The following is a 12,413-nucleotide window of genomic DNA, read 5'->3' on the forward strand; positions in this document are numbered from 1 at the left end:
AAATAATACAAGTTAGTAAGAAAATATTTTTAGAAGTAAAAAATATGTGAACTGTTATAAATGAAACAAGTTATAGTAAAAAGAGTTACATTCATTATGATCAGTAACACACTAAGTCTAAAAATCAAAGAATCATGCTGCATGGCATCATTATCAGAAAAAGCAATTCTTGACTTTGTAGCATGCCATAGTAAATATAATAGAAACATACTCCGTAAATGTTGAGAAGCTAAACGAATTTCAACACCTGTAATTTAGGCCAACTATTACTTTCATGGATTAAGTATTGCAGCATATAAATAAAAAAAATATATTCTGGACATTTTTGAAGTTTGGATTTGACAAAGATAGAATGTTTTCTTTTCATCTATGTATAAAATTTTTTTTAGATCTATTCCCAGTGATCCTAAACTAGATTTAATCCTTGGCCTTTTCAATAAATGAAAATATTGTATTTTACATGTAAAACTAAGAAACAAAAACCAATTACTTTAAAATCTCAAATTAAATTAGAGCAGATCGCATAAAACAGAAATATTACATATATATTTCATTTATATATTTATTTTAAAAACAATACAATAATAACATTAACTATTATTTATAATGATGGTATTACAAATTAACTTAATGTTTCTATATAAAATCAAACTTCAAGTAAATAAAAACTCATTAGTGTTCATGGGAATTAGGAAAAAAAAATACAGTGTTATTTTGAGCTTTGACTAACACTTTTTTGAAATAATCAATCCCTAAATGTGTTATTTTAAAAACTTTTGTTAAAACAACACAACAATAAAACACATTTAAAACAAAAAATTGCTTACCGTTGACTACATCCCCAAAGGCTGCAGAGAGAAAAAAGGATAAGTAAATAATGGAATTAAAAACTGACCATAGATCTTAAATTGAAGATGATGTTTTGGACCATCACAAACTCAAAGAGTAAAATAATCTTTAAATCTGTAATTGAGTAAATATTAACTTCTCTATTAGTATAACAGATTTGTTGTTCAACTCTTCTTCATATTTAACCTTTAGTAATATTCTTGGCAAGGATATCTTGAACAAAACGGCGCAACTAATAACTGAATTCGAAGACGTACAATTCAAAATCCTGGCCTAGAGCCTTTCCTTGAACCGAAGACTGTTTATTTGAATAAAGGACATGGGCATGGGTTATATACCATTACGTTGAAAAGTGCATAATCTATGTTCAAAATGATGAAAGAAAGTTTAAGAATTAACAAAACACATTAAAAAAAATCTTACACTCAAAAACTTTTTTTGATCACATTTTCTGGTGTAGACCATTAAGTTTTCAATGTATCTTAATCTTATCCTTTGTCGTTTGAATACTTTACCAATTTGGCTGGGCATAAAATATAAATAATTAAATGTAAATAAAATTAAAATGTATTATAACAAATTGTAACACTTTAAATAAAAGTTAGTGTTTAACAACACAACAAAAAATGTTAACACAAGATTTTATGTTGTAGTACACTCAAGATGACTGAAGCGTTTCAAATATTTTTTCTGGCTGGATGAAATAGTACTAGATTCTTTTGCTTGAAATATTGAGAAATCATAAAAAGAATAAAGTTAAAAATTATCATGGTTTAAGCTTTTACAATTTGTTTCATTGGTCCAAGTTTGTTTAAAAGAGTTTACATTGCATCCAACAAACAATTGGTGGTTTAAGGAAGTTAGGATTTGTGAAAAGCAAATCTTAAATGACTTTTTGAAACCCCTAACCAGGTAATAAGTTTAGACTAGAGATGATTCATCTAACTGTAAATAGGATACTCCTTAACTATAAGACCTGGCCACCTGAAATGGACGTTTCCATGCATTAAAAGCAAAAGCGTGGGCTTTAAGTTTCAACAGGCCGACAAGGGAATAAGTGATATAACAACTGTCCCTTCGATAGATTTAATCGAGGCCACATGAAACGGACAAACTACTGGATTTTTTCAGACTCTTATAGACCATGAAAGAATAAGCCTTGAACATGCATATTTGAATTTTGTTTGCAGATAAATTAAACCCAATCAATGTAGGATTACTTCAATTTTGCTACATTATTTAACTAGTGGGGTTTTTTTTAATGGATATGAAGCTACTCATAATTTCTCTTTAGACAACCACAGTACAAACCTTGGAAAAAATTACCATTAACAGTATGTTCACCGTTCAGTAATGTACAAATAAAAACCATTTTAAATGTAAAAAGTTATTAAACACATTTATTTTGTTGTATGAAAAAGAGCACCGCCGTCTATCTGGTACTAAGGTTAGTTAAGCTCCACAAAAATGAGGAAAAAAGAAAAACCAAGTAACAAAACTCAGTTAATTTAAAACAAACTCATCTAAATGACACTAAATCACTTTTTTCACTGCAACAAAAACAAAACAGCAGTTGTTTGGTGTAAGCAACAACCACAGAGGTAAAATCAGTTATGGATTATACCCGATTGAAACAAAAGCAAAAAGAGGTTAATTTAGGTAACTGATCACTGCATTTAGTTTTGGGGAAAGATGAATTGATTGTATACTTGGGGAAAAAAATTTAAAGAAAGAAATCAATGAAGTTGGTGATTAAAAATTAGATAGAGTAGGCCTAGCTGAAAAAAACTATAAAATATTTTACATTGTAGAAAGATTTGAGTTTTCAAATTTTACACATTTGAACAAAGTCATGAATTAGGCCTAATATAAAAAAAAAAAAAAAAAAAAAAAACTAAAACAATGGATTGATTTCAAAAAATTTAATATTTTACAATGATTTACTGACAAAATATAATGTTGAATCCAAAAAATTGATTGCTTTAAAATTTGTGGAAAATAAATAGATAGGGACAAGCTAACGTGAACCCAAGGGCTTTTGCTCGAGTCAGCTATTGTTTACTGAATTGCTTCTCTCAAATAAAATTTGATACCAAATTTTACAAAAATCTGTCAGCATTTACATATTTTAATTTGCTTCTAGTAATGGAATAAAATATTTAACGTAGACCGATTTGTGTGAAATTTGGCACTAAATTAAGAAAAATTTTTAGAAAACCAATCAGTGGTGGAACTTGTGAACAAATAGCCAGCTAGGATACAAGTCCAACCATTAAGCCATGTTAGCTTGTTCATGACTGTACTTAAATCTAATGACTCTGGTAACGTTGAGTGAGGGACGAGATGTTATCGCGTTAGTATCACTGTCGGGGCGGGGGCGCAACTTGCAACGCACACTCTACTTTACCATTAGCGGTGGCCAGGTGGTTTCCCTTATCTCAGAAATACATTCGAATAAGCAGCAGAAGAAGTCCCCAAAGACAGCTGGTGACTCCAATAAACAGGGGCATTTTGTCTACAAATAAACATTTGCATCAACTTCCGCTACAGCAGCTTCTAAAACGCTGAAGTGTCCTTGGCGTGGTTCTTGAGTTACTTCAAATATTTTTGTCCTCAAATAACATTAAAAGCCTTTTGAGTTACGTCAACTCACTTAAGAAACCTGAGAAAAGTCTGAAGTGTAAAATGTTAAATATTGTATTGAATAAAAAGGGATTTATAGTCCTTGAATTATTGTCTTTGAATTTTGAAGGGAGTTTGTATGCATGTTAAATGACACCAATTCTTCTAAATTAAAAATCCAATTCTTCATTTTGTTTTGTTCAAGATAATATGCAAAAATATTCTTTGTACTTGTTTGAGGTAGTGGAAATATGCATATTATATTTCTTAAGAGTCAAATTGTAAAGCCACAATTCTGCTTTAAAATGTATTCACTACAGTTCAGAAGTGTTTGCTTAAAAGCCTGAAATAAATCATGGATGAAATAGAGAATGAAAACCACATCATTTAGGAAGTCCAACTTACAAGGCAAATATATTTTTGAATATCCATTTATTTATACAAAATATTATTTACAGATCACGATTTTTTGTCCATGTGTTTAAACGATGATAAGGGATAAATATTGAGATTTGTCAGGAATCCAAAAAATGCTAATACCTAGCTAAATATGTTTTTCGAATCTCTGTTTATTTTTAGCTGTAAATATAAAAACATTATTTTAAATATTTTTTTCAAATTATTGTTGTCTTAAATTTATTTACATTAACTAAAATTTTAGCTAAACTTAAGGATTTTATTTGCTCTTACACGTCTCCATGTGTTGCTTTGCTTTAGCGAATTTCCCTAATAGGGAAGAAGTTATTACCTTAGATGAATTCTGTAAGAACCCTAAACCAATTTATTTATTCATTTTGATGTCTCCAGAGGCCAAAAACACTTTTTGTCCAAATTTTTATATCATATTTGTATGCAAACAAAATAACTAAAGAAATTAATAAAAAAATAATGCATGAATGTGTAGGGCAGCATTAACTAGAATGAGTTCCTGAGCCAGCAATACAAGGTAAATGTCAATAGGGTGGTATGATATTTTAAAAGTTTTCAATTGTTGGTTTTTAAATTGTTACCTGTAAAATGAAAATGCCCATTTTCATTATATCCATCATATAGAGCTTAAAATACCCCCGCCGCAGCAAGCCTTCTGTCTAAGCAAATTTCCATTTGGCTGAATTGATTTTCAATTAAATCTATTTAAATAACATTAGGTTTAACAAGTACCTAGGTTTGCTGCTACAAGAAAACTAATAAAGTGTGTGTTTTAAGTAAAATAATTATTGCTTAGTATAAAATGAATACATTTGCCAAGTTTGATCAAAAGACATCCATAAACTACAACATTTTACAATATTCTCCATAAGAATAACATGGGAATTTTAAATTTACCATTTTTTTAGTTTTCTCCGTAACCAATTACCGTAAAAAATCTCTTTGATATACTGAATTGTTTGTTTTTTTAAGCTCTTTAAGAAGGTTTGAAGAAAAATTGGGAAATTTTGTGTTTTGAGGGTCAAAAGTGAGAAAAACCAATTTTTACCCCATAAAACCCCCCATAAAACCCTGTTCCCATGGTCCGATCATGCTGGATCGCGAACTCATTCAAGTTTATCCTGCCTTACACCTTCAAACCAAATTTCATCAAAATCGGATAAAAATTACTCAAGTTTTCGTATTCACGGACACATATCTAATATATAAAATTCTCGTGTCACAGTGTTTGTCTGCAAACTCCTCCGGAACGACTTCACCGATCGTTATGAAATTTGGTGTGTAAATTCTGTAGGTATGCGAATCGGACGTAAACTATTTCCCGTTTCGAAATTCTTAAAAGGGCTCCGCCCCAGTGGCTCTGGAGTTTCCCATGTTAACCTTATGAGAAATGGAATTAATGAATCTTAACAGCTGTTTCACAAGCTGTTAAACAAGTTGGTTCTGTTCTATGATGTTCAATAGCATTAAAGTTACAAGGATTACCAACAGGGTGCAGCACTATTATTTCTTTTACATTTATGACAACAGCTAATTTGCAACCAAAAGGTGAGTGAGCGTAGCGAACGAACTTCAACCTGGAGGCGAGTTAGCGTAGTGAACGAGCTAACCTGAAGGCAAGTGAGCGCAGCGAACGAGCTCCAACCTAAAGGTGAGTGAGCGTAGCGAACGAGCTCCAACCCAAAGGTGAGTGAGCGTAGCGAACGAGCTCCAACCCAAAGGTGAGTGAGCGTAGCGAACGAACTTCAACCAGGACGTGATTGAGCGATGCGAACGAGATCATCTTGAAAATTAAACGTAACGGTACTTTCTTTCCATCGGTCTGTCTTAGGGGAAACCTATAACTTAGGCGATACGAAGTTCGCCGGGTCAGCTAGTATATATATATAAATCTATATATATATATAAATCTATATATATATATATATATATATACATATATAAAAATTTGAACGAATGGTGTTTTTGGCCTCTGGGGACATCAAAATGAAAAAGTAAATCGGTCCCGGGCCTAAGTCTTACCATGAGACCTACGGTAATAGCTACTTCCCTATAGGGAAATTCGCTAAAAGAACCAATTTTGTATATTGAAAAGCGTTGTAGTAGAATGAAGGGCCACATAGAAAATTCCAAGAAAACTGAATATTTAAAATTGCCATTTTGTTCTTATAGAGAAAAAGTAAACCCTTGTAGTTTGCTTGATTATTTTGATCAATTTAGGCAAATTTATTTCTTTTAAACTATACAATTAACATTTTACAAAAACAAAAGCACTATTTCCCTTCCCTGTAAACAGCAAACCTAGGTCCTTGTTAAACCAAATTCTATAATTAGGGAATAAATCCAAAATATAAATTCAATCAGGCAATTTAAAAATTTTTTGGTCTGCAGGGTTACTGCAGAGGGGGTATTTATAGTAAAAACAAACCCAAATATTGAACCAATAAATAAAACAGCTCTTGTAAATGTTATTTATCAGTGAAAAATTCAATTTTTTATACATAAATGTTTGCTTCACATAAACCCAAGGCTAAAAAATCAAAACATAAAGTTTTGTTGAATTACAAACAATTATTAAACCAAAGTTTTTGGGTATCAAAGGAGAAATTAACAACAAATAACCCCCATTTTAAATACAGACTATTGTTTATAAAGATTTCTTCTTACCAAGAATTGACATACAAGAATTAAATGATATCATTCTCATTCTTTCTTTTTCTAAACAATCCTGAGAAAAAATCAATCATTTTAAATTAACCATAAACTATACAACAGATTAATATAAATACACTTGGTGAATGGAAAATAAAAACAAAGGAGAGAGAAAAACTACAAATGTAAACAAAGTTTATTTCTAAAATACTGTAGAGGATATATATATATTATTAATATCTAGTACTAGTAGTAGTCTATTGTACATGCACTATTTTATAGAGTTTTGAGGAAAAGATGGAAGGACTCAAAATTAACCAAAGTAAAAAAATAAATAATTCTATCACCATCAATTTATCACACCACAAGGTTAGTTCATATACTTTTATTATAAAATAATTTAATGTTTGGTGAAAAAATACATGCAGCATCACAAAAAGTCTATACAGTAAAACCTCGATTAACCAGGAGCGGATCAACCAAGGTTAATAAAAGAGCAACAGTTTTAAATTGATTTTTAAAGTAACAAAAGCACAGTACTCATCTAAGGATTGTGTAATAAACAACGTTATGAGATGGAAACAAGTAAAATATTAAGACAAGTTTAGAATTGTTTTGAACAAAATAACTTTATCTTGCTTTACAAGGGGTTTTATATTTAGGGGTTATTATATTTATTAAGGTGTTATTTAAAAAACAAGTTGGATGATATCAATGCTTTATTGATTGATAAAAAATTACAATATTATAGCAATACATAATTAATTAACTAAAACTGGAACTCCTGAAAAATAATTTTCTGTCTTCGAGAAATAAGAAAAACTAAATAAAAATAATTTATTGGGAAGAGAATGTAAGTGATAAATAAATTTTGAGAGTGAAGAGAAAAGATTGAAATAAATATGTGGGAGTGCCCACATATATAAATAAACATAATAGAAGACAATGGCCTAAGTTTTTAGGATTGTTGTTGGAATACCATTTTTATCTGAATGGGAAAGAGACCATACTGGAAACTTTAACTGTACACAATTAAAATATTTCACCATACACAGAATTCTCTACAAAGGAAGTTTTAGTTCAACATTTAGGTATTTGTCATCTGGTCCAAGATGACTTCGAAGTTGTGAAATATGTAACTCATTGTGTACAAGGTTTTGAAGTTTCTTGGGCCAAAATTCATTCTATTCCATTCAGGCAAGCCTGTTAACCCAACAACATTCCTTACAAAATTGATTTGGTTATGTTTTTTAAATAATGAAACCAAACTTATGTTTCCCCAGAAGACAATAGTTGGTTTCACCGAATACTTAGAAAACCTCTTTATTTACAAGTATGGAAGTATTCCACACAATTACTCTACTCATTCAATCCAACTGAGTATATATCAATCACACCACAAGTTACAACTGAGTACCACTTACTATCACAGTTTACATTACTATTTGACTAGCTTTAAGTAAGAATCCATTAGGTAAAATGACTAGAAGTTGTTACTAAGTGTCCGTTGACTATAGGGCTACAGCAAGCGGCTACAACTACAGCAGAGGCGAGAGCATGCAAGCGTCTTTACTCACATCCTTCGCCTGAGTCCAGACGACCTTGTAACTCCTTAATCTGCATCTCCTTGCGCTTCAGTTCGTGAGAGATGCTGTCGTAACGCTGCCTGAAGTCTCGCAACTCTCTGTAAACAGAACTTGATTAATATACAATTACACATGTCTTTGAATGTGTAACAAAATTCATCGTGTTCCTGCTAATAAGTCTCGACAATCCTTGTCTCGCCAGGTAAATAATTTGTGCTTACACTTGCTTTATGTTTCCCTTCAGCATTTTAAACAATTAAATAATTAAACCTGAAAAAAACTGTGACAAACTCTTTTTTTAAGGAACTGGGTTTACTGAGGGAAAATCTGAGTAAGGGGCCAAATATACACAAATAGGAACTTTACATGAAATAATTCACTTAATATCCGTTGTCCGGATTAGTTATTCAAGATCGCCACACTACCCCTAGAAAAAATTCAATTTTTCCCAGTTGCCAGGTGTGACACCTTTTTACTATGTGTCAGTGGCTCCCCTAGCTCGGGTTAAGTCGAGCTGAGCCAAGCGTATATTTCTGTGATCGAGAAAAGCGTTTGAGAAGATGCACGATTGAAAAATAAACAATTCCGTGGCCATCACAGGTGATGTTCACGATTTCACCATGACCTCAGAAGATTATCTAAATTGTGCTGTGACCACGTAAAACTTTTACCGTTTCAGCTTGTCAACCAGATATGGCTTTTTCTTGTTGCTAGGTGACTCATTGCCGCTACATCACTTCACAGTAGGGATGGTCAAGTCTCGAAATTTCGGGAAATTTTCAGGAAATTTTAAATCTCGTTACACGAGACGAGATTTCTTTTTGGCCGAGATTTTTACCGAGACAGGAATAAAAAAAAAAAAATAAAAAAAATAAAAAACGCCTGCAGAAAGTCAATGCAATACCCGCAATACAGGAGCGTGTTGTAGTTGCGTTTCCTTTGTGAAGGCGTTCTTATTTAATTAATTCTTTAAATGTAAATATTCCTTTAATTATTTTAATAATATTACTTTAATAACATTCGAGAAGTTTTGTAAAGTGTAAGCAGTGTGAGAAATGTTTTATTACTATAAAAAGTCAAAACAAGTAACTATTTTATAAAACTTAATATTGCTTTTATTTTATGATTTATTTTATTTTAGGATAAGTTGAACTCTATCCTAACTGATATCCTAACTGATATCATGATGTTTCCTAATCGTAGGCATTTTTAATAAGTTAGGCGTGATTAATAAAAAAATGTTATGCTGATGTTTTTTAATAAAAGATTGTAAATATTCTTGCCTATTATCATTATTTTTGTATTTAAACAGTCATCTAACAATGTTAAAAAATCAGGTAAAAATTTTGAACGTACATTTCCCGTTGTGTATGAGAAGGAAAATCCCGTCTCGATCTCGTCTCGAAATTTTATGAAAAATAAAAAATCTCGTCACGTCTCAAAATGTTATGAGAAATAAAAAATCTCGTCTCGTCTCGAACTAAAAATCCAATCTCGTCCATCCCTACTTCACAGGTTAGGTTTACTTACAGTAATATTCGGTTGTGATCTAACCCTAGCATAAAATTAACAATAGGTTATTTCGAATGATAAAACCTCGTAGATGAATGTTTTCATTTTCGGTTTCACAGCAACCTCAACCAATGAAGGACTTACTTCTGAGAGGCCACAAGATCAGATCTGGTCTTGCTAAGCTCCTCACTGATGGCGGTCTTGGCTTGTATCTCTGACTGAAGGCTGCTCTGTAGATTCAACAACTCCATCTTCTCAAGCTTCTGCGACCGACGATTCCTCCAATTTTTGTCCTGGGAATCACAACAGGTTAATCAACAGGATTAATCCACGGTCTTGACTTAAAAGTGATAATAACTGTCAACGAGGAAAAAACAACCTACAAGTTTTTACTGATTGCCAAGGAAAAAATATAGTAAAAAAAAAAATATTTGTACCCTCCGTTTATAACCTTAGGACTCCAAAAACATGGGAATATACTCTTGATAGATATTTGATTACAAATGCCAATAGATGTTAGTAAATATTGGTTAATGGAATGATTTTCCAAGACTAAATCCTAAGCGTAACTTGTACTCAAAGTTTTGAGATACAGATAACTTGTGCTTAATGCTGAAATGAAATCCTAAGCAACAAGAGTGGCTTTTGGCAAATTCAACCTCCAAATCTTCAGAAATTGTAAGATAAGATCTTTATAACTCACAATCTTCATAACTTGGTAGTAAGAACCTACATCAGAATTGAGCCTTAACAACGTCCCGCGTTAAAATTGAACCCCCCTGAGTGTTTCTGACAACTTTACGCTGATTGTCAGTAGGGACTTACCGAGGTGGGGACGTTGGCTATGCCAGCATGTTTTAGGAACTCTAACTCTTCAGTCATCTTGGTGGCAAGTGCTTGTAGATAGCCTCTCGCATCCTTCTCATCACTCACCCTGATACATACAATAGGTGGGTTAGTACAAGACTTCATTTCAACTACTACAGCTACCGGTACAGCATCTTATAAAGAAAATTAACTAGACAATAAGTTACTAGAAGTTGTACAGTAAAAATATCTAAAAGATTTAATTTACATTTGTTTTAAAAAAATTACAGTATATGGTAATAATTTGGCCAACATTAATGCACAAATTTTAACAAGCTAAAAGAAATATTTATAATTGATCTAAATCTAAAACTAAATTAGGTACTAAATAAAGGAAAAATTGGTTAAACATTTTGTTTTATAAAATAAATAATTTTGAAACGTCAAGTTTTATTCAAGGCAAATCCATGTGGCTGGCTCTGTTAACATTGTTACAACGAAAACAGCACTCATTCTAATATATGGTAGGGGTGAGCAATGCATTGAAGATGCATCAAAATTCCAATTCCATTTGATTTGATGCATCAAATTGCGATACCATTCAGTGGTGATAAAAAAAACGATTTGATTCATGAGGGAATTAGTCCGGGCCATATGTTATTGAATCCGTATCCATATACATTATTGAATCATGGATAGGCCTACTGAATCAATAAAGTATATAGATACGGATTCAGTAACGTCATATATGATTGAAAATAAATATTTTTTCACCTAAAAGTCATATAAAATGTCATATGTATGAATAGGCTTACTACCACATCAACAAAAATTTGCATTACACAAATAGGGTAAATTTTAATTATTATTACTTCACTCCATTGACAAGGATGAATAGGAAAATTCCGTGTTGCTCTGAATCGAGTTGCATCGATTCAAATCTGCTTCACACACCCCTCATAGATGGGTTTAAGCTTTAGAGAAAGAACCTACTCTGAAAAGTCATCTGAACGAAATATCATTTTTATTTTGTGTAACTTTCTAGGGAATCTAGGGGCCTCTGGATTCAGATTTTTAAAAGATGTAAGATATTTGTAAAAAAAAGACAACATGAAACAATAAACTAGATATTATGTTATTATATTCCATTTTCCCTTTAGAATTAATTTTATCTACACCAGACCTAGAGTAGAAGTATATCAGCAACTTACTTAACAGATTGGTCCATAGACTACAAGTAAAAATACATAAAAGATATTATATAAATATTAACAAAAGTTGTTACCATTGTATGATCTCTGTAATCTGTGCCTCCCACTGAGCTATGGCCTCTTGTTTGGTTCTCAACTCCTCGTACTCATCTTCTCTTAACCTCCTCTCTGACTGTAGCCTGCTCAGTTCATCGCTCATCTGCAAACAAGCGTTAGTTAATCTTCTAATATGCAAGAGTGTAAGATCCAGTTTATTGTTACTTGCAGTATATCATAGATTATATTGTACGTCTACTTCGACCACAGCTTTTAAATCTAATATATAAAATTCTCGTGTCACAGTGTTTGTCTGCAAACTCCTCCGGAACGACTTCACCGATCGTTATGAAATTTGGTGTGTAAATTCTGTAGGTATGCGAATCGGACGTAAACTATTTCCCGTTTCGAAATTCTTAAAAGGGCTCCGCCCCAGTGGCTCTGGAGTTTCCCATGTTAACCTTATGAGAAATGGAATTAATGAATCTTAACAGCTGTTTCAATTAAACAAGTTGGTTCTGTTCTATGATGTTCAATAGCGTAGTTAATAGTTTAATAACTTTAATAGTTACAAGGATTACCAACAGGGTGCAGCACTATTATTTCTTTTACATTTATGACAACAGCTAATTTGCAACCAAAAGGTGAGTGAGCGTAGCGAACGAACTTCAACCTGGAGGCGAGTGAGCGTAGCGAACGAGCTAACCTG

At 32.0% G+C, this 12,413-nt stretch overlaps 1 protein-coding gene across 1 annotated transcript in view; it reads right to left on the reverse strand.

Moving 5' to 3' along the window:
* The window catches only part of LOC128982437 (serine/threonine-protein kinase Genghis Khan-like), a gene marked incomplete at its 5' end in the record, with an annotated part of 35,521 nt that extends 23,654 nt beyond the window's left edge, over positions 1-11,867 (reverse strand). Inside the window, 4 exons of the mRNA XM_054401396.1 lie at positions 8,130-8,236; positions 9,795-9,943; positions 10,476-10,584; positions 11,743-11,867. Of these exons, the coding sequence (XP_054257371.1) occupies positions 8,130-8,236; positions 9,795-9,943; positions 10,476-10,584; positions 11,743-11,867 (490 nt within the window). The remainder of the gene's footprint in view (positions 1-8,129; positions 8,237-9,794; positions 9,944-10,475; positions 10,585-11,742) is intronic.
* Positions 11,868-12,413: the final 546 nt, after the last annotated feature.

The sequence above is a fragment of the Macrosteles quadrilineatus genome, unplaced genomic scaffold, assembly GCF_028750875.1.
Source record: "Macrosteles quadrilineatus isolate MER2022 unplaced genomic scaffold, UCM_ALF_1.0 Scaffold_335__1_contigs__length_96502, whole genome shotgun sequence".
NCBI lineage: Eukaryota > Metazoa > Arthropoda > Insecta > Hemiptera > Cicadellidae > Macrosteles > Macrosteles quadrilineatus.